This window comes from Engystomops pustulosus, chromosome 10 (genome assembly GCF_040894005.1).
Source record: "Engystomops pustulosus chromosome 10, aEngPut4.maternal, whole genome shotgun sequence".
Taxonomy (NCBI): Eukaryota; Metazoa; Chordata; class Amphibia; order Anura; family Leptodactylidae; genus Engystomops; species Engystomops pustulosus.
Window position 1 is genome coordinate 17,990,838 of NC_092420.1, and position 24,895 is coordinate 18,015,732.

The following is a 24,895-nucleotide window of genomic DNA, read 5'->3' on the forward strand; positions in this document are numbered from 1 at the left end:
TCTCCTATCTATCTATCTATCTATCTATCTCATATCTATCTATCTATCTCATATCTATCTATCTATCTATCTATCTCATATCTATCTATCTATCTATCTATCTATCTATCTCATATCTATCTATCTCATATCTATCTATCTATCTATCGATCAAAAAAATGAGGCAGCACTCCAAATTCAAAGATGAAAAAAGGAAGGGTATAATCCAAAACCAGCGACGTTTCGGTGTTTATCACCTTTCTCAAGCTTGAGAAAGTTGATAAACACCGAAACGCCGCTGGTTTTGGATTAAACCCTTCCTTTTTTCATCTTTGAATTTGGAGTGCTGCCTCATTTTTTTGATTGGTATATGCATGTAAGTCTCCCACCAGGACTTTTTGAGTCTTTGCACCCCCTTACTAGGGGCTCTCTTGACATTGTGCTGCTGTGGACTTTCCTTTTTCCATATCTATCTATCTATCTATCTATCTATCTATCTATCTCATATCTATCTATCTATCTATCTATCTATCTATCTATCTATCCAATACGGTATCTATCTATCTATCTATCTATCTATCTATCTATCTATCTATCTATCTCATATCTATCTATCTATCTATCTATCTATCTACTGTATCTATCTATCTATTTATCTATCTTTCTACTGTATTTTTATACCAGCCTAGATACTAGGAAAGGGAAGGATGGGTTTAATGTTTTACAGTGGTTTATTCTCCTCTCCATATAGTAAGCACATGCACCCTTAGTTTGGCTGAGGATGCATGTGAGTGTATTGAGGACAAGCTACCGGCAAAATGATCTATATTTTCAGTATGTTTCCTATCTCCTTATAATTGCATACAGAGTATCACATGTTAATATCACGTATCCCTCTGTTATCAGTACTCCATCACAATATCTCCTGGAAACTTCGGATTTCAGATTGACAACACGGGGACCATCATTACCACCGAGATGTTTGATTATGAAAGCAATACAATAAGGTAAATGCTCAGGGGTCGGGAATGAAGTGTCAGGTTTAAGACTAAGGACTTAATGTCAAGGGTTACAGTCAGATATTAGACTTAGGAGTCAATATCAAGGGTCATAGTAAGATATCAGACTCAAGGATTAATGTCAAAGATCAGAGTCAGGTATCAGACTCAGACGCCAACATCAATGGTTAAAGACTAGAGATGAGCGAGTATACTCGTCCGAGCTTGATGCTCGTTCGAGTATTAAGGTATTCGAAACGACTCGTTGCTCGGACGAGTATTTCCCCTGCTCGAGATCGAGCATTTAATTAAAAAAACACAGTGAAGAACAGTGAAGAATAGAATAAAAAGAGTAAACACAGTAAACACAGGATCATTTAAGTGAAAAACACAGTGAAGAACACAGTGAAGAATAGATTACAGATGTTAGGCACATCTTATCTAACTAACTTATCAGAAGACATTCTTTTTCAATTAAATAACACATTTTATTCCCGACAGTGGCGTAACTACCGCCGTAGCAGCCATAGCGGTTGCTACGGGGCCCATGAGGTTAAGGGGCCCGGCGACGCACGGCTGAGTCATAATTTAAAGATACCGTGCCCCCGGGCCCCTCCCTCTGTGTCCCTGCCGAGCTCATAGCCTTATGTGCCTGACCCGCCCATTGCGTCTCATCCGCCGGCCGACACAGAGGACGGACCCCCTACCCACCAAGTGACTGACAAGCCTGCCCGTCCGCAAAACGAACCGCCCACCAAACTTCCCTTGCTCCTGCCCGCTCACAGCTCTTCCCGCGCGTGTCGACCGCCCGCCCACTGAACTTTCCGCCCGCCCACTGGACTTTCCGCCCGCCCACTGGACTTTCCGTCCGCCCACTGAACTTTCCGCCCGCGCGCGTCGACCGAACTTCCTGCGCACTCGCCCGCCCACTGAACTTGCCACCCAGCAGACCTCCTACCCACCGAATTTACCGTCCGCCCGCCCACCGATCTTACCGACCATCAAACTTACCACCCGTCTGATGGCTCCCCGGAACACCTGCCTGCTGACCCGCACAGCCACCACGCCGGACATCAAAAAAGTACTATTATTTACATGTTTCTGTGTACATACGTTTATATATGCATATATATATATATATATATATATATATATATATATGTTTATGTGTATGATGCTGTATGTGTGTTTTTGTATATGGTGCATATGTGTATGTATATGCTGCATTTATTGTGTGTATATGCTGTATATACTGTATGTGTGAATATGCAGCATATACTGTATACATATGTGTATATGCTGCATATACTTTATATACTGTATGTGTGTATATGCTACCTATACTGTATATGTGTGTATGCTGCATATACTGTATATGTGTGTATGCTGCATATACTGTATGTGAGTATGCTGCATATACTGTATGTGTGTATGCTGCATATACTGTATGTGTATATGCTGCCTATACTGTATATGTGTATATGCTGCCTATACTGTATATGTGTATGCTGCCTATACTGTATGTGTGTGTATGCTGCATATACTGTATGTGTGTATGCCGTATATACTGTATGCATGTGTGTATGCTGCATATACTGTATGTATGTGTGTGTATGCTGCATATACTATATGCATGTGTGTGTGTATGCTGTATATACTGTATGCATGTGTGTAGGCTGTATATACTGTATGTATGTGTATGTATGCGTTTGCTATATGTGTGTTAATGCTGTATGTACTGTATGTAAACGCGGGATGTGTGTATATGGTGTGTTTAAACTGTATACATAAGTGTGTGTGTGTGATATATATATATATATACACACACTATATGTATATAATGTGTATGTACTATACAGTATGTGTGCAAATTTGAGGTGTATATACGGTATGAGTTTGTATATATTCAATATATTAGAGTATAAATGTACTTAAATGTGTGCGTATAAGTTGTACATGTATGTATGTGGGTGTGAGTATAGAAAAGTGAATGCATGAGTGTAGAACTTTATATGTGTGTGTATATATGTCTGTACAGATTTGCATATATCTTTTAAAGGGGAAAGGGGGCCCCATGCAGAAATCTGCTATGGGGCCCGACCACTCCTAGTTACGCCTCTGATTCCCGAACCATGGTCCCTTTGAAAAATGCTCGAGTCTCCCATTGACTTCAATGGGGTTCGTTATTCGAGACGAGCACTCGAGCATCGGGAAAAGTTCGTCTCGAATAACGAGCACTCAAGCATTTTAGTGCTCGCTCATCTCTATTAAAGACCCATTGTTTGAAACCCATGAGTCACCATAAAAAAGGAAATAAAGCTGGGGATATGGGCACTAAACTAAATGCAGATGTTATCCACTGCTCAAATTGCAACACACCCAAAAACTTGAACCATAGAAAAAGAGACTGTACACTATGCAATTAGAAAACCATAAACTTTATTGATCACAATTAGAGATGAGCGAGTATACTCGTCCGAGCTTGATGCTCGTTCGAGTATTAAGGTACTCGAAAGGGCTCGTTGCTCGGACGAGTATTTCCCCTGCTCGAGATCGAGCATTTAATTAAAAAAACACAGTGAAGAACAATGAAGAATAGAATAAAAACAGTGAACACAGTGAACACAGGATCATTTAAGTGAAAAACACAGTGAAAAACACAGTGAAGAATAGATTACAGATGTTCGGCACATCTGCTTACTTGTCGGGAGATACGCGCGGAACGGTGCGAACAAAATACTATGTGAAGAATAATATATATGTGTGAAGAACACATTGCAGAACACGGTGAGCAGGACAGAGACACCGGGGAGCAGCACAGAGACACCGGGGAGCAGCACAGAGACACCGAGGAGCAGCACGGAGACACCGGGGAGCGGCACGGAGACATGGGGCAGCGGCAGCACGAAGACATGGGGCACGGAGACATCGGGGCACGGAGACATCGGGGCACGGAGACAGCGGGGCACGGAGACAGCGGGGCACGGAGACAGCGGGGCACGGAGACAGCTGGGCACGGAGACAGCTGGGCACGGAGACAGCTGGGCACGGAGACATCGGGGCACGGAGAGAGCGGGGCACGGAGACAGCTGGGCACGGAGACAGCTGGGCACGGAGACATCGGGGCACGGAGACAGCGGGGCACGGAGACAGCGGGGCACGGAGACAGCGGGGCACGGAGACATCGGGGCACGGAGACAGCGGGGCACGGAGACAGCGGGGCACGGAGAGAGCGGGGCACGGAGACAGCGGGGCACGGAGAGAGCGGGGCACGGAGACAGCGGGGCACGGAGACAGCGGGGCACGGAGACAGCGGGGCACGGAGACAGCGGGGCACGGAGACAGCGGGGCACGGAGACAGCGGGGCACGGAGACAGCTGGGCACGGAGACAGCTGGGCACGGAGACAGCGGGGCACGGAGACAGCGGGGCACGGAGACAGCTGGGCACGGAGACAGCGGGGCACGGAGACAGCTGGGCACGGAGACAGCGGGGCACGGAGACAGCGGGGCACGGAGACAGCGGGGCACGGAGACAGCGTATCTCCCGACAAGTAAGCAGATGTGCCGAACATCTGCAATCTATTCTTCACTGTGTTTTTCACTTAAATGATCCTATTCTTCACTGTTCTTCACATCTGTTAACTTGTCGGGAGATAATATACGCGCGGAACAGTGAAGAATAGATTGCAGATGTTTGCATACATCTGCTAACTTATCAGAAGACATTCTTTTTCAATTAATTAACACATTTTATTCCCGAACCATGGTCCCTTTGAAAAATGCTCGAGTCTCCCATTGACTTCAATGGGGCTCGTTATTCGAGACGAGCACTCGAGCATCAGGAAAAGTTCGTCTCGAATAACGAGCACTCGAGCATTTTAGTGCTCGCTCATCTCTAATCACAATGCTAGTATAGTAGCAAAAAATGGGAACATATGTAAAAAGCAGTGTATGTCCTACCAATATTAAGATACATCAAAGAGCATAATAGATGTTAGGTATGGAACAATAGTAAAGAAGGCCAAATGGAGTCAACAAGAAAGAGCATAAAAAACATGCATGAATCACATCAATGACCTAAGACATAGTTACCATACCGAATTGTGCAACCTCGACACATGTTTCGCTAGTAGCTTTCTCAAGGGGTTTGCCAGTGTGTGCCCACACATTCGGCATGGTAACTATGACTTAGGTCATTGATGTGATTCATTCATGTTTTTATGCTCTTTCTTGTTGACTACATTTCTATTCTGGTCTTTGATGGCACTGTATCTTAATATTGGTAGGACATACACTGCTTTTAATATATGTTCCCATTTGCTACTATACTAGCATTGTGATCAATAAAGTTTATGGTTTTCTAATTGCATAGTGTACAGTCTCTTTAGTTGAAGTTTTTTGGTGTAAACCCATGAGTCAGTCTTATTTCAGTTTCATGAGTCAATGTCACGGGTCAGAGTAAGGTATCAGACTCAAGGGACAATGTCAGGGTCAAAGTCAGGTATCAGACTCATAAGTCAATGTCAAGAGTCAGACTAAGTTATCAAACTCAGGAGTCAAAGTCAGTGTCAGGCATCAGAATCAGGGTCCAATGTCAAAGATCAGAGTCACGTAGTAAGGTATCGAACTCAGGTCAAAGTCAAGAATTAGACTCAGGAGTAAAAGTCAGTGTCAGGCATCAGACTCAGGGTTCAATGTCAAAGATCAGATTCAGGTATCAAACTCAGGAGTCAATGTTAAGAGTCAGAGTAAGGTATTAAACTCAGGAGTCAATGTCAAAGATCAAAGTCAAGAATTTAGACTCAGGAGTAAAAGTCAGTGTCAGGTATCAGACTCAGGGTTCAATGAAGTGTTTGATTTCTCTGCAGCGCCTCTGCAGGGGAGATGAAGCATTACATGGTTCTTATTAAAATCAGTGGCCTGTCTATGTACTTGTTTTACATGCTGAGTCCTCCCAGTCGGGAAAGATGTGTTCAAATAAAAAAGTAGATTGATAGATCCTCTGCTCCCTGTACATTGTAATCTGAAGTTGTGTTGGGAGCAGTTCACACAGTAGTGTAAAATTATATGGATAGAATCCAGACATGTGAAACAATGTTGCTGTATTTCTGTGGGTTTTACTGTGGTCTGTGTCATATTTGTATACTCGTTTACCCCTCTGCAGCTATACTATAACAGTCACTATATCTGATGGATCCCTCTCAAAGTCTGCAAAAATAATAGTCCACATCACCAATGTCAATGACAATGACCCTGTGCTGACATGTGTGTAAGTATTTCTGTAAGTATAAACTCTGCTGTATTCTGTCTTGCTAGTAAGATGGGCAGAAGATCACTGTGGTGTCAGATTACACAGAAGTCTATGGAGAGGGGAGTGGGAGCAGTGAGTCACAGCAGCTAGGAGATTACATAGAGGTCTACGGAGAGGGGAAGGGGAGCAGTGAATCACAGCAGCTAGGAGATTACATAGCGGTCTATGGAGAGTGGAGGGGGAGCAGGGAGTTGCAGCAGCTAGGAGATTACATAGAGGTCTATGGAGAGGGGAGGGGGAGCAGTGAGTCGCAGCAGCTAGGAGATTACATAGAAGTCTATGGAGAGGGGTGCAGGAGCAGTTAGTCACAGCAGCTAGGAGATTACATAGAGGTCTATGGAGAGGGGAGGGGGAGCAGTGAGTCGCAGCAGCTAGGAGATTACATAGAAGTCTATGGAGAGGGGTGCAGGAGCAGTTAGTCAAAGCAGCTAGGAGATTACATAGAGGTCTATGGAGAGGGGAGGGGGAGCAGTGAGTCACAGCAGCTAGGAGATTACATAGAAGTCAATGGAGAGGGGTGCAGGAGCAGTTAGTCACAGCAGCTAGGTCTCCATCCACCTAACTACACAGAAGAGAAAATGCTAGACAATGAGGTTTACAAGAACTACTGATGATTAAACTTCAGCATTGTATAGTAAATAAGTTATTGTTCTATATTTTTTAGGTTTTACAGTATCACAGCAGCAGGAACCATTACCCAGAGACAAACCTCCGGGAACACGGTTACCATAGAACTGAATGAGGAGCTGCCAATTGGGAGGACGGTGAACACCTGCACGGCCACTGACGCCGACCTGATGAGTGACCTCACCTTTCTTATGGACCCCGGGAATCCTTATTTTGCAATTAGCAAAGGTACAGTCTTGTGTTGGAGAATCTGCCCAAATTTAAGGGGTTATCACATTAAGAAACCCAATCATAGATGTGAGCTATGGGGGGTGATAGGACATTGGATGGGAGGGGAAATAAGGTACAAGTCATCCCCGTGTACTAATATATGAATATATATGGGACTATCTCTACTTACCAGTGACGGGCACAGTGGTGATCATCTCCAGGATGGACAGCGAGGCAGCCGGCTTTGTCAGCGTTCAGTCCTACACTGTGAAAGTGTGTGACAAAGACAACAAGTGCGCCGCAATCCTGGCGACTGCGAATATTCTTCCTATTAATGACAACCCCCCGTTCTGTAATCCCTATATGTACAGGTGAGAGGTCTGCCGGAGATGGATATAGTATATACCTAATCATCTATCTATCTTCTATCTATCTATCTATCTATCTATCTATCTATCTTCTATCTATCCTATCATTATCATCATCATCATCATTATCTGACCACATCTATCTATCATCATCATTATTATCTGACCTCTATCTATCATCATTCTCTGACCCTTATCTATCTATCTATTTATCTATCCATCTAAACACATATTGTTATTGAGAAGGGCTTTGCTCCTCAATTCAATTCAAAATTGGCAAAAAAAATTAGCATTGCCAAATTGAGAATAGAGGATTGTGGGAGAGAGGGTGAGGGATAGGGGACATGGGGTGCTATCTATCCTAGCAGGGCTGTTATCCTCTTTATTACACCTGCCTGGTCTACCTGTACATACAGCACACAGATATTTCTGCGGGTAGATATTGATAATTTTATCTCACATATTTTTTCCATTTAGGTTTGTAGAACCGGAACCCATTCTAAAAGACACCACAGTCGCCACCTTGAACTGTCACGATCCGGATATTCCTCCAGATCCGCTGGTGTATAGACCCCTGAGTGGTCCGCTCGGTGTGGATAAAGTGTTCATGCAGACAGCAAACAATTCACCCGTCATACAAGTGAGGTCCCTTTCCTGCGCACTACTTACCTAATTGTATCCAACTATATATCGTTCTATCAATGTCATATCTATCTATTAATCTATCTATTATCTCTATCTCATATATCTATCATCTATACATTATCTATCTATCTAGACAGCCCTAGGGGATCTTGTCTATCTGCAACATCCCCCACCGGGACCTAGCCTTTTCTTGGGGCCTGGAGGCAGCCGGGGCCCAGAATACTGGAGTGGCTAGTGATTGTGGTCCCGGGCGCGCTACTGTCACAATGCTTGGTATAGGAACTGAGGGCTGCCCTACTGCCTGGCAGGTCTCCAGCAGGTGGTGTGTTCAAGTCACATGGAGGGAGAGGCTGATGTACTGGTTCTCCCTGATGCAACCCCTGAGTGTCTGTAAGATAGGTCCCTGGGTGATGGATGGGGAGCCCGTGGTGGTGACAGCCGTATCCAGGGATCAAATGGAGGCAATGTTGTGCAAATTATTCTATAGTTCTTTCTTCAAAGTTCAACAGCCATACGGTAGTAGCAGATCCAGCAAGCTGGAAGATTGATGGAGATAGCTGGTCTGCAGGAAGGTTGCTCTCAGCCTGGTAGTAGTCTCCTGACTTGCCCTGGGTGCTAGGTAGTGGCCTGAGGTATCTCTTCTGCTTCCTGGTAGTGGGTCTGGATGGCAGCTCTGCCCGAGCTGCACACTGGACCTGCTTCTCTATCTACTGACTGGATTCTAAGACCATGTGCTCCCGCCCACCGGGGGTTTTTATACTCCCTTGGTCAGGTGGTAGCACGCTCCAATCAGCTTCCAGCTTTCTTTACAATAGTATAGAGATTCTTGCCTTACCAGGCAGTGGCTACAGCTGCAATTACAACGTTCTCTAATATCTAGAGACCTCCTAGAGAGGTGATCAGTCTCCCTAACAGCTCCTGACATGGAGAGAGCGATTCGCAACTACCACCTTGCCTATGCATTGGCAGGGGTGTTGCATATTTATCTATCTATCTATCTATCTATCTATCATCTATCTATCTGCACAGCACTAGGGGGTCCTGTGTATCTATTTATCCAGCACTAGGGGGTGTTTTGTATATGTCCTATCTATCTATCCATTATCTATCATCTATCAATCCAATCTATCTCATATCTATCTATCTATCTATCTATCTATCTATCTATCTATCTATCTATCTATCCATTATCTATCATCTATCAATCTATCTATCTATCTATCTATCTATCTATCTCATATCTATCTATCATCTATCAATCCAATCTATCTATCTATCTCATATCTATCTATCTATCTATCTATCTATCTATCTCATATCTATCTATCTATCTATCTATCTATCTATCTATCAGTGTGCACAACAAAGGGGGGTCATATATAACTTACTTTTCTCTTCTTTTATTGTTACCAGGTAAACAATAACCTAGTATATGACACAGATCCTGTCACCACCTATGAGATGATGATTTCCGTATCAGACTCGCCAGATGCGCCGCACACTGGTAAATCTTCGTTTTCCAGCAGCTCTCACCTGTAGTTTGCAGTCCATCATTGGAGATGTAGCTGCTGTGACTCACCAGTCCCCCTCCCCTCTGCCTAGAACTTGTAGAAAAGTTGCTATTACAGTTATCTACTATCGTTAGGGCAGGTGGTGAGATATGACCACTGAGAACAGGAGCCCAGGACTACTTGATTGTCCTACCCCTTTAAGTGTGACAGCAAGCAGAGGTGCTGAGGACGTTATCCCTCTCCCTTATTGACCATACACCATAGATTCTGAGCATAACAGGAAGGTGAGAATTTACGTCAGGAAGTATGAAGAGCAGATCTTTCATGGCATCAGGGGAAATGATAATAAGACAGTCGCACCGGCCCCAGCGCGAGGACTATAGGGCCCCAGGTCCCGGCCCAGATACCTGTAAACATCTCTTCTTCTATTCAATGTTTTATGACCGGTGAGGATAAACCCGTCAACATTACAGAGGAGCCCCTGCTATCTGATAGATGTGGCCGCTTGCTGAATGTGTTTTCTCTGCTTCTACAAGAAGGAATCAATATCTAAGTTTGAATCATGTCTTATACTAAGCTGGGGAATATTATGTATCGCTTTGATGGAGACTTTGATCTTGTCAAAGGTTAGGACTGAACCACAGTAACCATTATCTATCTATCTATCTATCTATCTATCTATCTATCTATCTATCTATCTATCATCTATCTATCTATCTATCTATCTATCTATGTATCTATCCTATCTATCTATCTATCTATCTATCTATCTATCTATCCATCTCTTATCTACCGTATATACTCGAGTATAAGCCGACCCGAGCATAAGCCGAGGCCCCTAATTTTACCACAAAATACTGGGAAAACCTATTGACTCGAGTATAAGCCGAGGGTGGGAAATGCATTGGTCACACTCTCCCCAGTATATAGCCAGCCAGGCCCTGCCCCAGTGTATATAGCCAGCCTGCCCCAGTGTATATAGCCTGCCAGCCCCTGCCCCAGTGTATATAGCCTGCCAGACCCTGCCCCAGTGTATGTAGCCTGCCAGACCCTGCCCCAGTGTATATAGCCTGCCAGACCCTGCCCCAGTGTATATAGCCTGCCAGACCCTGCCCCAGTGTATATAGCCTGCCAGACCCTGCCCCAGTGTATATAGCCTGCCAGACCCTGCCCCAGGGTATATAGCCTGCCAGACCCTGCCCCAGTGTATATAGCCTGCCAGACCCTGCCCCAGTGTATATAGCCTGCCAGACCCTGCCCCAGTGTATATAGCCTGCCAGACCCTGCCCCAGTGTATATAGCCTGCCAGACCCTGCCCCAGGGTATATAGCCTGCCAGACCCTGCCCCAGTGTATATAGCCTGCCAGACCCTGCCCCAGTGTATATAGCCTGCCAGACCCTGCCCCAGTGTATATAGCCTGCCAGACCCTGCCCCAGTGTATATAGCCTGCCGCCGCTGCCAGACAGATCGCACAGAAGATATACAGGGGTCACCGGAAAGGTGAGTTTAGATATATTTATTTTTTTGACTCGAGTATAAGCCGAGTTTGGGATTTTCAGCACATTTTTTGTGCTGAAAAACTAGGCTTATACTCGAGTATATAAGGTATATCTATCTCTATCTATCTATCTATCTATCTATAGTCAAAAATTATAAAAAGCGGGCAGCACTTACAACTTGGCATAGAGGGGTATGAATGGGGTGCGGTCAGCGGTCAGTTAGTGCTTATAGCCTGTACCAGGTACATACTAAGGTGCAATTCTACACCCGGTCAGCCCTGGTGTAGAAGATCCCACATCGCAGGAGTCCTCATCTAGCTTAGGCACCGTAAATGTGCCCCTTAGCGCCAGTGTACGATAAATGTGCCCCATTGAGTCTAATGACACTTGAATATCAGCCATGTAATGCTCCATTTCTGCAGCAGTGGCCACAATCTGTATAATCATGGCTTCCTAGTGAGAGGAGATGATAACCGTGGATGTAAGAAGATGGAGGTCATTCACAAACTGGTTGTGTTAATGAGATAACCATCATGAATCCCAAAATGAATCCCTGAATTCTTATCATAGTAGTATATTTTGTCTGTGTGTGTATCATATGGCGGCATTAATTATTCATACATTACATTACAAATTCTTTCTTTTAGTGACTGCAACAATAATCGTGTCTGTGACGCCCGTCAACAATTTCTATCCAGAATTTGATTCACCAGCGTATAACTTCACTGTACAGGAAACATCTGGAGGTATTCGCTTTCATTATATACCGTACATTGTCTGCGCTTCATCATATAAACCTGGGCTGTAACTGTATGACTCGATCTGCTGGGCCGCAATGCAGAATCTGTACCGGATCCGCAACAATGGGGCTCATTTACTAAGGGTCCGTCAGACGCATTTCCGTGTGGTTTTCGGAATTTTTCCAATTTGCCCTGAATTGCCCCTGGTTTTTCACGCACGCGCCGGCTTGCATGCGACAGAAATCGTGGGGCGTGGCCGCCGGACAACCTGACGGATTCGGACAACACGCAAGATTTAACATTTAGAATTGTGTTGCAAGATCAGCACTTACAAGCACCGGGAAGAAGAAGGTGAACTCGGCGGGGAAAGCGACAGATGCAGGAATTCGGGCGCACGATCTTCATGAATCGCACCGGACTTTATCCTCGTCTCACCGTCAGAATCAGAGACCGTGACAGGACCAGGTAAGTAAATTTGCCCCAATGTATCCTAATAGGGCAACCATAAGGTGTTTGTTCCCTATAAGGCTCCTAAGTTATACATAGGGATTCATTTTATCCAAAAACTTGAGCCTCTATCACTCACTAGTGTAGCACATGGAACTACAATGTTGCAATTTTTTTTTTTTTTTTTTAAACTTTTTGAGAAGTATAACTTTACTATTGTTCTATCTGCAGCGGGCACCGAAGTGGGTAAAGTATCTGCTACAGACAAGGATCTTCCCAGCTGTGTAACATACAAGATACGAGAAGGCAACAATGATATTGTTAATAGATTTTGGATAAATCCGACCTCTGGAGTCATAGAACTTGTGAGTCAACTGGACTTTGAGATTAAGGACTCGCACAAATTGGTTATTGAAGCCTCGGATTGCGACCCTGATAACCCTAGAATTGCATTGGTGACAGTAAGTTATTGTTTCTGGGGTCTTACAGCGGGCAGCAACGGGAATGGTTGTTATTCACTTGTAGATTATATGATGCAAGTTCCATACAAATGAATGGGGTGCAGGGTGAATATGTGCAGCCTTTCGACATGGAGCACTTAGGAGAACTTGAAAACTTAGGGTGCCAGCGAATGGAGCCCCAGTGATTAAACACTTATCCACATATTGGGGGGTATTTATAAATAGTCTTAAATGCGAGCTTATTACCAGCATTTGCAATCATTTTCCCCTTTCCGCCACCAGGGGGAAATGGCCTGCCGGAGGCAACTGGCAGGGAGTGGGAGTGTTCCTGTCCCAGCGTCTGCGCACTCACTGGAGCTGGTGAATTTTCATGCCCTACCTGGCGAAAAAATAAACACGGCCCAGGAACTCAATTTTTACTATAATTTTTGGGGTATGAATTTGATTAATTTAGTAGCCCATGACGCTCCCAGTCAACTACTGTTCCACTGGTTCCACTTTTCAGAAAAAATGACAATACAGGGTTAAAAGTTGCAAACGTAGCAGAATGTTGGAGAATTTTGGAGGACAGAGTGGTGTAATTCTCAATCTCTCCTGCGGGAGTGCTGTTGGGAAATGTAATTACCTGCTGCCAGATTTCTCTGCAGCATACAGCAGATATCGTGGGGTCCCAACACTGCATGAATGTTTAAAAAACCCTTTTTTTAGGAACTTGGCAGTCCCTCTAAAAGTTTTTAAAAGAAACTAAACATTTTCCTAGTCATGGACCGTAGTTATACACGTTGTTCATATTAGGCAGAACATATCGGCGTCCAGAGACTTCATTATACGGAGGTTTAGAATTTCTCAGTCACCGCTAGTTACATGACGCATCGCTTCCGCCAGCGTTTGTTATTACACGTTATTCTCACCGCTAATTTGGCATTTCCCTGCGGTTACCATGGCGATGGCTCCGGGGTTGTAATTGCAGTTTGAATTTTCGATTTATGGATCTCCCGTTTCTGGAGTCAGTGATTTTTCATTTGTGAGTCGCTGTCTCATGAATCGATAAGCTGAATCATTCTGCAGGTAGGGGGGAGGCTGCACCGACATGTGGAGGAGCCATATATAACATAGACGGGGACGTATTGGTGATTACTTGTCCATTACTCCAGGATATCCGCAGCCCAGACTGAGCTCATCATTCCTGAATCCAACATCCCAGGCCGATAAATTTCTTAATACATCTTCTTACATGTCAGAACGCTGACGTTTCCTGATACAGAGCTCCGAATCCTCTCCATAAGCACAGAACTTACATTTAGATCAATTTTGTCTACCTGCAGCCACTGCTCAGCTCCCTCTAGTGGTGACTGTACATAAGTAGAATTGAATCATTATTATTATTATTTACAGGGATTTTCTGGCCAATATTCTCTATATTAGAGCAACCTTCCAATTGTGTGAAGCGTGTTCACCTGGTGTTCTCTATTTCAGCCGTTCTGGCCACATAAGCTCTTCTACCTTATCCCCCCTGTAGGTAGCTCTTCAAGCTTATCCCCCCTCTAGGTAGCACTTTCACCTTATTCCCTTTCCAGGTAGCCTTCCCACCTCATTCTCCCCTTTAGGAAACCCTCCTACCTTATGACCCCTTTAGACATTGTTCCCATCTTATACACCCCATTAGATAGCCCTTTCACCGTATTCCTTCTTTAGGTAACCCTACAACATTGTGAGCCCATTGAGGGAGAATTCACACTTTATGCCTCCCTTTAGGTAGCGCTTTCACCTTATTCCCTGTTCAGGTAGATCACTCACCTTATGGCCCCCTTTAAAGAGCCTTTCCACCTTATGCCTCCTTAAGGTAGCTTTTCCACTTATTCCACCCTTTAGGTAAACCTTCCACCGTTTCCACCTTATGCCCCCCTTTAGGTAGCTCCCCCACCTTATTCCACGCTTTAAGTAACCCTCCTACCTTATAACCTCCTTTAAGTAGGTGTCCCACTGTATGACCTCTTTAGGTAGCCCTCCCACCTTATACCTCCCTTTGGTAACCCTCTCACCTGATGGCACCCCTTAGGTAGCTCTCCCTCCTTATACCTTCCTTTAGGTAACCCTCTCACCTGATGGCACCCCTTAGGTAGCTCTCCCTCCTTATACCTTCCTTTAGGTAATCCACTCACCTGATGGCACCCCTTAGGTAGCTCTCCCTCCTTATACCGACCTTTAGGTAATCCTCTCACCTGACACTATTTAGGTAGCCCTCCCAACTTATTCCCCCTTTTAAGTGACCCTCCTACCTTTTGACCTCCTTTAGGTAGCTTTCCCACCCTATGACCCCTTAGGTAGCTCTCCCACCTTATGCCTCCCTCTAGGTAATCCTCTCACCTGACACTTTTTAGGGAGCCTTCACGCCTTATGTCCCCCTTTAGGTAGCTCCGCCAATTATTATTTATGTGGCCCTGAAGCCAGCAGGTGTGATGATATCATCATGTCTCATCTGTGGGCTTCTCCCACACCCAGCATTGGCTCAACAGAGGATCAGGGAGCCGACGGCTCCTTGCTTCACCATTGCAGCCAACTCTACCTGTGTAAAGATATTGAAAAAGAAGTTGGCAATTGCTTTAGTCCTTTAGTAATTCACTTAGTACATGGCTAACTAAAGTTAACTGTAGTCAAACATTAGTCTGTTGGTTCTTACCTCCGGTCTAGTTACCGTAACTTTATTTTTCTTTTATGTTTATTCCCACTCAAGCTGCAGAAAGATATCCAATATGGCCGTCATTACAGCTCATGGGTCCAAACCCAGATGTAACAACTGCAGTGATATCAGGTATCGGTGCCTTACACTTGTGTTGTTTCCACAAGGTGAACATTAATATAATAGAAGAGAACGACGAGGCCCCTGAGTGTAGACCGTCCCGGTACACCGCCATCATCTATGACAACATCACCGCCGGGATCAACATCAACAACTTCCGACTCAGCTGTAAGGATCGGGACTCGGAAAATACAGACATGCGATTTGAGATTGTTTCTGGTAGGAAAGTTCCTCTTCTGATTCTCGTGCCCTTCCCCTTCCTGGGACGTATTCTCACCTCACTCCTCCACTGGTGACAAGCCGCACCTCCCAGGTCTTTTTATAGAAGGGGCGGATATGACCCTATAATTAGTTACTTTGTTTTCTTTCCAGGAAACATAAATAACCACTTTGCCTTTGATCCCACCCACGGGTCTCACAATCCTAAACTTATTGTGAAAAGCCCCTTTGATTTCGACAATGGGGGGGATAAGCAGCAAAGTTACAACCTGGTGGTCCACATAATTGATGACAATGTGAAGAACGTCCGTGTCCAACAGCCGAGGACGGGGACAACATTGATTATGATAAGGGTGGTCCGAACAAACACACCAGCTCCACCTACTACTGACTACTATGTAAGTGTCATGGTTGACCTCCATTGTTGACTTCCAAGCAGGGGCGGATTAAGACCTCCATGGGCTCTGGACTGTATGAATATTATAGCCCCTACAAGTCTGGAATCACTCTCTATATCTGGTACTAGAATCAGCTTGGGGAATGGAGGATGTGTCTCTTCTATATGCTTTCAACTGGCAGTTTGAGGGCCTTTGGAGGACCTTCAAAGGTCCTGAAATGGCTCTTGTGTACATGTTTATAGAGAGCAGGAGCATATGTATGAGGATTTCATGGGAAAGGGTCCTTCTCCATATAAAATTTGGTGGGTGGTTTGGGTGAATATGGGCCCCCTATAAGGCTTGCCCCTGGCTACTGCCCAAATTGCTTATATTATGATCCGCTGTTGTTTCTGGGTAACCCTACTGCACCTCTATAAGGTAATTAAGAATCTTTATATTGGGTGTCACATAGGTCAGAGTAGTCTGGCAGTAGGTTATCCCCCTCCACGTTGGTAGATCTGGTTATTTTGGGGGGATCAGGAGCGGATCTGTAAGGACTGTAGTGTGGGAAGCCCTGATGACCATTCATGGTCAGATTAGAGGACCATTTAAGGTGCACTTGTAACTTTCATGCTTCCAGGGGGTAGGAAGAGCAGCTCTGAAGCACAAACTGCAGCTTTGCGGAGTGAACCACTTACGACATCAATAGAAAGTGATCGTTTGCATGTTTTATATATGGGAAAATATGATGCAATGATATATTATATAATATAATAATTAGACATATTTCTTAAATTTCTCAAATTTTTTTATGAACAGAAAAGGAAAGGACTAACAATAGTAGACAAGAGTGTGAACACATATGACCCCTCCGCCTGGTACGTGCCCTTTCTTCTCACCCTCATGGCTCTGCTCCTCATCGCCCTCCTGGCATGGGCCGCCCACCTGATGTGGAAATACGGTAACATAAAGGCCCTGTGCCAAAAGGCAAGAAACGGGGTCCGCAGAAAGAGGTAAGAACCGGTCACGTGTCCTTCTGCGTGTCCTGCTGACCCGAGTTCTCAATAACTCTTATAATTTATCCCTCACAGAGTCAAGACTTACAAAGCAGGTAAGTGTCCCTTTCTCTACAATCTGGGGAGATAACGTAAAACTGTCTAAAAGACCACTCCCACTTTTCAGATATCCCTCCCTTTCCCTATTAAGCCATGCCCCTATTTGTTTTAGTATTAAAAGCCTCTAAAAACTGCATAAAAGGCACAGAAAATGTGGTATAAAGCAGGTAACACAGTAATGTACTATTTTCTTCATCAATAGCTTTAAATGAAATCTACCATCAAAGTCCATCATGATAAACCAGGAACACTTACTCCTAGATCCAAGAACCGTGATTGTGGTAACCTTCTTATATTCGTTTTTCATGGCCTCATTCCTTCTGAAATCAACTTTTATAATTATGCTAATGAGCCAGAAGGGCTCTGGGGTTCATTACCAAAGCCTCTCCATGCTGCGGATTCAGAGGTTTGTTACACTGTGCAGGAGCAAGAGAAGTGCCGAGGAGGAGAAGTGCTCTGGCATAATTTACAGCCTGTAGAGACAGAGCATGCATGGGCTTTGGTAACGCCCCAGAGCTCTTCAGGCTCATTAGCATAATTTTCCAAGTTGATTTTAGAAGGAGGGAGGCCATGGATAACAAATATAAGAAGATACCACAGTCATAGTGCCTGGAGCTATGAGTAATGTCCCTGGGTTATCATGATGGATTTTGATTTCCTTTAATTTCTTTTTTTCTTATGACATTTAGGCACAAAGAAGGATAAGGTGGAGGTTATTACGGTGAGTTGCAATTATTGTGGATTTAGTTTTTTTTATGTTGTATTGTTCCAAGGGTATTGAATGTGAATTGTATGTACAGTCATCACATATACATCTCTATTACACTACAATTCATCACACATTTCCCAGGAGATGTAAGATCCTCAGGTGGGGGTTGAGCCGCACCGAGCCCCCTGGACTCTTATAAGCTCTGATGTTTATCTCCTTTTTGTTTCTATGGTTGGGGGATTGGTTAAGTAGATTTAGATGTACATCATTAATACCTACTATGAATATAATGTATTATGTAGAATCTGTATATCATAAAGATTGTTTATGTTTGATGTTTTGCCTTTTATGTGGCTTTAGGAAACGACAACCTTTGAAACCGTCTTCGATGGCGAGGCCGTGGATCCAGGTGATTGGTGGTTTTGAGATTTTTGTGTTTTACCTTTATATTCAGTTTAAACTACAGCACAATTCTGATAATGAAAGAAAATCTTCCATTAAATTCCATCATGATAAACCAGGGACACTTACTCACTGATCCCGGCACCGTGACTGTGGTAATCTTCTTATATTTGTTATCCGTAGCCTCCTTTTTTCTAAAATCAGTGTTTAAAATTGTATTATTGAGCCTGAAGGGCTCTGGAGGGTTTTACCAGAGCCACTTCATGTAGTAGCTTCACAGGCTGTTACACTGTCTCCCTAACCTCTCTTTCCTCAGTACTACCCCCCTCTATCTGCCTGATGTAATCTCACACAGTGGGAGAGGGGGAAGTGCTCCTTGCACACTGTAGTAGCCTATTGACATACAGCATGGAAGGGCTCTGGTAACACCTCCGGGAGTCTTTCAGGTCCATTAGCATAATTTATAATGTTCATTTTAAAAGGAAGGAGGCCATTGATAACAAATATGTTTACCACAATCTATGAGTAAGTGTCCCTGGTTTATTGTGATGGATTTTTTTTTATACTTTTATTACATTTTCAGAAGAAAAACAACATAATTATGACATTCATATAGACAATTACCCCCTGTAGTGCTTGATTGATCACAAAACCTTGAAACTGTGAGCTAGTACTCATATTTCTGGTGCCTAGTACAAAAATTTCTAAGACTACTAACACTTATTGTTTTTTTTTGGTAGCTTTTTTATCCAATTTTTCCTATTATAGGGGGTTTCCAGTAAATACAATTTATATGTATAAGGGGGTCTAGAGGGCTGGTAATGGAGTAAAACAGTTCTTACTAGAGGAGGCTTCTTAGCCAATCATAAGCTGAGGCGGGTCCTCACTCCAGTCAGGGATTGGATCCCTTTCTGATTCCTGTAGTTTTGGAAACACCCAGGAAGTGACTTGCAGTGGAAACTGTAAGGGGCAGCACCGGCACAGGAAGGGGGAGTGGTAATTACTATTATACTATTTAGGGAGGCCAAACACATTGGGGCAGATCTACTTACCCGGGCCCGTCGCGATCTCGCGGTGCGTTGTCTGACGAGGATTCGGGTCCGGCGTGGTTCACTAAGATCGTGCGCCCGAGTTCCTGCATGTGTCGCTTCAGTGCAGAGGTCCGCCGGAGTTCACCTTCCTCTTCCCGATGCATGTGAGTGCTTGATCTTGCGATACATTTCCTTTTTTAAATTCTGCGGTTTGTCCGAATCCGTCGGGTTGTCCGACGGCCACGCCCCCGATTTCTGTTGCATGCAAGCCGGCGCCGATGCGCCACAATCCGATCACGTGCACCAAAAACCCAAGGCTATTCAGGGCACAAAAGAGAAATATTCGGGAAACCCGACGAAAGTGCGGTGTTCGGACCCTTAGTAAATGAGCCCCATTGGAGTAGTATCCGCTGAGCCCAATAAATTTGGTGCCACATGTTGGTGGAAAGAATTGGAGAGATGCCTCCAAGCTGAGCATGCACTCATTTGGTAAAGTCAAAGGGAATCACTGTCTGCCAACATTTATCTACCATTCTCTTGTATCAGTGACCGGGCAGATGTATGAATATAACAGCAAGTCCGGAGCGAGGAGGTGGAAGACCATGCAGAGCAAAGACGAGAAGATCAAACTTTCTGACATTTCTACCGTCTCCGAAAGCTTGGCCCCTACTCTCCCCCTCGTCCCTGCTATCAGGAATACTTAAGGCGAAATGTCTCTATTCTGAAGACGTTTTACGTGTTACAATGAAACTTTATTTCTGCTAGTTAAATTGTCTCATTTTCACTGCAACTTTTGTTGTCGTTTTTCAAGTACACCTTGTGCCTTATGTGTCTTTAATTTCCAGATGTTCAGTGCGACTTTTCACTTACGTATCACTTTTTTCGCTTATTTTTGTGCCTTTTTATGCGCAAAATCTGCACCTGGTCCAGGGCAGGTGCAAAGAAAATGATTTTTTTTTCGTGGACCCTGTTTTAAAATGTAAATTGTAATTATTTCACAGGCTTTAAATGTTTAAAATTTTGCTCAGTAACCTTCTTTTTTTTTATTTCATAAATTTTAGCATTTCCAATTTTTAAAATTTATTGGTTACATCTAAGGGTGAGGTGACACGTGGCGTTTTGGTTACGCGTTTTGGTTATAGCAGCTGAGGAAAGGTGATTTGCCTAATTACATTACTGTTAAAATTAATGGGGGTCATTTACTAAGGGCCCGATTCGCGTTTTCCCGACGTGTTGCCCGAATATTTCCGATTTGCGCCGATTGTACCTGAATTGCCCCGGGATTGTGGCGCACGCGATCGGATTGTGGCGCATCGGCGCCGGCATGCGCGCGACGGAAATCGGGGGGCGTGGCCGAACGAAAACCCGACGTATTTGGAAAAACCGCCGCATTTAAAAACCGAAAAAGTGTCGCTTGGGGAGCGCTTACCTTCACCTGGTCCGAGGTGGTGCATTCCGGCGCGTTGAGATGATTTTCAGCGCAGCAGCGCCACCTGGTGGACGCCGGAAGAACTACCTTCATAAATCCCGGCCGGACCCGAATCCAGAGCAGAGAACGCGCCGCTGGATCGCGAATGGGCCGGGTAAGTAAATCTGCCCCAATGTGTAAACATAAAGTTTCCGATGCAGTTTGTAAATACAAATGTTAACAGTAATGTCCGGAGCGAGGAGGTGGAAGGTGGATCACCTCTCCTCTGTAATGTCTTTCAAAACACAATGAAAACGCAACCAAAACGCAACGTGTGACCGCAGCCTCAAATGTCGTCATCTCCCTTCCCTGGGGTGTGAGTACAGTGCTTAAAAATGCAGGACACAGCCTCAAATCCAAAATTTATTGTAGTGTCCTCTCCTGTATATAACCTCCTCACGTGGCTTGGGTCCATGTGGATTTGAGACATTTGAAACAAAAAGTCTCTAAAAGAAGCCAAAATTTGGACCTGCCAGGACAGGAAAAACTAGACATGTATCACAAGAAAAAAGACATGATCATACATAAGTTGCAAAAAAAACTTTTCAAATTTCTCAATTATACACCAAAGATAAAAAAAAACTAAGATACATGTCCCCCATTGTGTCATGTCTTTTGTTTGCAGTGCTGGTATCAGGGGTCTAAACCTGGAGTGGATTTCTCAGCTGCCTCTCCATCATCTCCTTAGCCAGCTATAATGCTTTCTTGGAGCTGGATTTCTCTGCCAGTGATTTGATGAACTGCTCCATTTTTTTTTTTTTGTCTGATCTGGATTACAGTTTTCTCCTCTCTTTGTCCTTCATAACCATTAAATTATCATGTTAATAGGGTTATTACCTAATCACCCAATTAAACCCAGCACCGGGGGTAAAGACACACGTGGCATTTTTAGGCCGTTTTTTGGAAGAGCGTTTTTAGATCAGAAAAAAACGCATGCGTTTTTGACCAGTTTGAATTAAGATAATTGGTCAAACCTGTCAAAAACAAAAACGCACTAACTAAAAACGGCCTAAAAACGCCACGTGTGTCTTCACCCTAGTGCCTTCACAGATTACAAGAACAGGGTGTTAACCTCACATTAGACATTGATAATACTTGGCTCTCTTTGTCCGGACTTTAAATGCAGTAGCACCTAAAAAAGTGCATCAGCAAAGGATCACAGGGATGCTGTTCTTCCAGGGATCATTGATTTGTTTTGCTCTCAGGACAATCCATTTAATCTCATTGTCAACATTGCTATATATCATATTCCATATCTGACTTAGCAAAGTGTACATTATTTCTTTTCGAAACAGCGCCACTCTTGCCAACAGTCGGTGTCTGGTATTGCAGCGCCTATTTGCTAAATGCAGCTTAGATTTAAAATAAGATTGTGCAAATGTCTCAGGCCAGTTTAGGAAAAGGACTGGCATGGGATTATTATTATATAACTGAGGTGTTATATCCTCATTTTGGGAAAACTGTATCAAAAACAAAAGTAAAACATACACAAAAAAGCTCCCATTCTAAATATAGTGAAAAAGGATTGTGAGTCCTATGAAATTCAGGAGCCTAAGAGCAAATGTACCAGCAATCAGTAATACACATTATATTTAGGGGTCGGGGGATTTTGCATTGGGACCTGTCATAGAGCTGTGAATATAGATACATTGTCATAGAATCTCTGACAATGTATCCATATTCACAACTCTGTAAACTGTACATCACATCCTCTGAGGCCATTATATTGGAGATGCAATGAATATTTCCGACAATGCTGGAGCGGCGCTCGGCTTCATTAATTTTAAACTATTGGCGTCTTCTTCCAATTGTTTTATATTACAAAGTAATCGTTTGCTTTCAGACGTCTCTTCCGTGCGCTGTAAACCGCTGCAGACGGGAGGGATAGACATAAAATATTAGTGTCTCCATTATGGCGAGCGCTCGTCTCCAGAGAACTATCTATAAAAATTATCCCCGTTTTATCACCATTTCTATGTCGCTCTTATGACTTCTCTCCAAGTAGCTTTTGTTAATCAGCTGACATTCAGCAGCCGGATAGACACTGATGTACTCAGGTTCTTCATAGGACAATGTTTCATCACTGTAGTATACCTGTCATTGCCTTACTTTCTACACTGAAAAGGATCAGATCTTATAGTCTTTTATGTAGGCAGCATGTTACAGAGCAGGAAGAGCTAAGCAGGTTATACATAGGGGGTCATTTACTAAGGGCCCTAATCGCATTTTTACAGCGATTTACCCGAATTTTTCCGTTTTGCGCCGATTTTCCCTGAATTGCCCCTGGTTTTTGGCGCACACGATCGGATTGTGGCTCATAGGCGCCAGCATGCACGCGACGGAAACCGGGGGGGGGGGGGCGGGGCCATATGAAAGCCCGATGGATTCGGAAAACCCGCCGCATTTAAAAAAAAAATAAGTGTCGCTGACACGCGCTTACCTGCACCCGGCCCGTCTTGGTGAAGTTCAGTGCATTCCGATGAACTTCAGCGCAGCAGCGACACCTGGTGGACATCGGGGGAACTACCTTAGTGAATCGCTGGAAGACCCGAATCCTCCACACAGAACGCGCCGCTGCATCGCGAATGGACCGGGTAAGTAAATCTGCCCCATAGTGTCCTATCTGCAGGCAGCATGTTATAGAGCAGGAAGAGCTAAGCAGGTTATACATAATGTCCCATCTGCAGGAAGCATGTTATAGAGCAGGAGGAGCTGAGCAGATTGTACATAGTGTCCTATCTGCAGGCAGCATGTTATAGAGCAGGTGGAGCTGAGCAGATTGTACATAGTGTCCTATCTGCAGACAGCATGTTATAGAGCAGGAAGAGCTAAGCAGGTTATACATAGTGTCCTATCTGCAGGCAGCATGTTATGCAGCAGGAAGAGCTAAGCAGGTTATACATAGTGTCCTATCTGCAGGCAGCATGTTATACAGCAGGAAGAGCTAAGCAGGTTATACATAGTGTCCCATCTGCAGGCAGCATGTTATAGAGCAGGAGGAGCTTAGCATATTGTACATAGTGTCCTATCTGCAGGAAGCATGTTATAGAGCAGGAGGACCTGAGCAGATTGTACATAGTGTCCTATCTGCAGGCAGCGTGTGATAGAGCAGGAGGAGCTGAGCAGATTGTACATAGTGTCCTATCTGCAGGCAGCATGTTATAGAGCAGGTGGAGCTGAGCAGATTTTATATAATGTCCAATCAACAGAGAGAAGGAGCGGAGCAGATAGAAGTCATGTTCTCATTATGTATAGTTATATATGTTTTAAATACAGCACAATTATTATCAGACAGTAATTGTACATCCGCGGCCACAATCTATGGAACAACTGTAAGCTCTTCTGTAAGATATTCATGATTTCTTCATTCATTGTCTCGGTGTCTTCTCTGGCCTATTTCTGGTATAAATGAGGCAGCATTTAATTTTTGCTCCAAACCTCATGAGTTATTACGGGGTCACTGAAGTCAAGTGACAATAATTGTTATGCAGATCCTGCGCTCGCCTTTTATTATGCCATAAAATAATCCAATGAATGTAATCACTGACCGGAGCATTCATCTGGGACAAGATATGTACAAATACTGGAAGGATTTATGTCTAGATCCTCATTTTATGGTCTAAAGGGGACCCTATATGTCTGCACATGGCAGGGGTGATCCTATTGTGGATGATGCACTGCTAATCTTTTTAATATTTGGATTTGAGGTGGTCACATAATTAAGGTACAAGACCAAATGTAGCGCCCCCTACAGAAGGGAAGGCTTAGACACAGTGGGGCACATTTACTAAGGGTCCGTCGGACGCATTTCCGTCGGGTGTCCCAAATTTTTCCGTTTTGTGCTGAATTGCCCTGGGTTTTTGGTGCATGCGGTCGGATTGTGGCGCCGGCTTTCATATGCCACAAATCGTGGGTCGTGGCCGTTGGACATCCCGACTGATTCAGATAAACCGCGGAATTTAAAAATGAAATTGTG

At 44.2% G+C, this 24,895-nt stretch overlaps 1 protein-coding gene across 1 annotated transcript in view; it reads left to right on the forward strand.

The window, feature by feature from the left end:
* The window catches only part of LOC140104115 (cadherin-related family member 3-like), a 34,510-nt gene extending 14,013 nt beyond the window's left edge, over nucleotides 1-20,497 (forward strand). Inside the window, exons 5-19 of the mRNA XM_072127486.1 lie at nucleotides 886-986; nucleotides 6,143-6,247; nucleotides 6,954-7,144; nucleotides 7,320-7,497; nucleotides 7,972-8,134; nucleotides 9,553-9,643; nucleotides 11,798-11,896; nucleotides 12,569-12,798; nucleotides 15,646-15,817; nucleotides 15,971-16,215; nucleotides 17,014-17,207; nucleotides 17,286-17,305; nucleotides 17,999-18,030; nucleotides 18,379-18,427; nucleotides 19,998-20,497. Coding sequence (XP_071983587.1) covers nucleotides 886-986; nucleotides 6,143-6,247; nucleotides 6,954-7,144; nucleotides 7,320-7,497; nucleotides 7,972-8,134; nucleotides 9,553-9,643; nucleotides 11,798-11,896; nucleotides 12,569-12,798; nucleotides 15,646-15,817; nucleotides 15,971-16,215; nucleotides 17,014-17,207; nucleotides 17,286-17,305; nucleotides 17,999-18,030; nucleotides 18,379-18,427; nucleotides 19,998-20,155 — 2,028 coding nt within the window. The 3' untranslated portion in view covers nucleotides 20,156-20,497. The remainder of the gene's footprint in view (nucleotides 1-885; nucleotides 987-6,142; nucleotides 6,248-6,953; nucleotides 7,145-7,319; nucleotides 7,498-7,971; nucleotides 8,135-9,552; nucleotides 9,644-11,797; nucleotides 11,897-12,568; nucleotides 12,799-15,645; nucleotides 15,818-15,970; nucleotides 16,216-17,013; nucleotides 17,208-17,285; nucleotides 17,306-17,998; nucleotides 18,031-18,378; nucleotides 18,428-19,997) is intronic.
* Nucleotides 20,498-24,895: the final 4,398 nt, after the last annotated feature.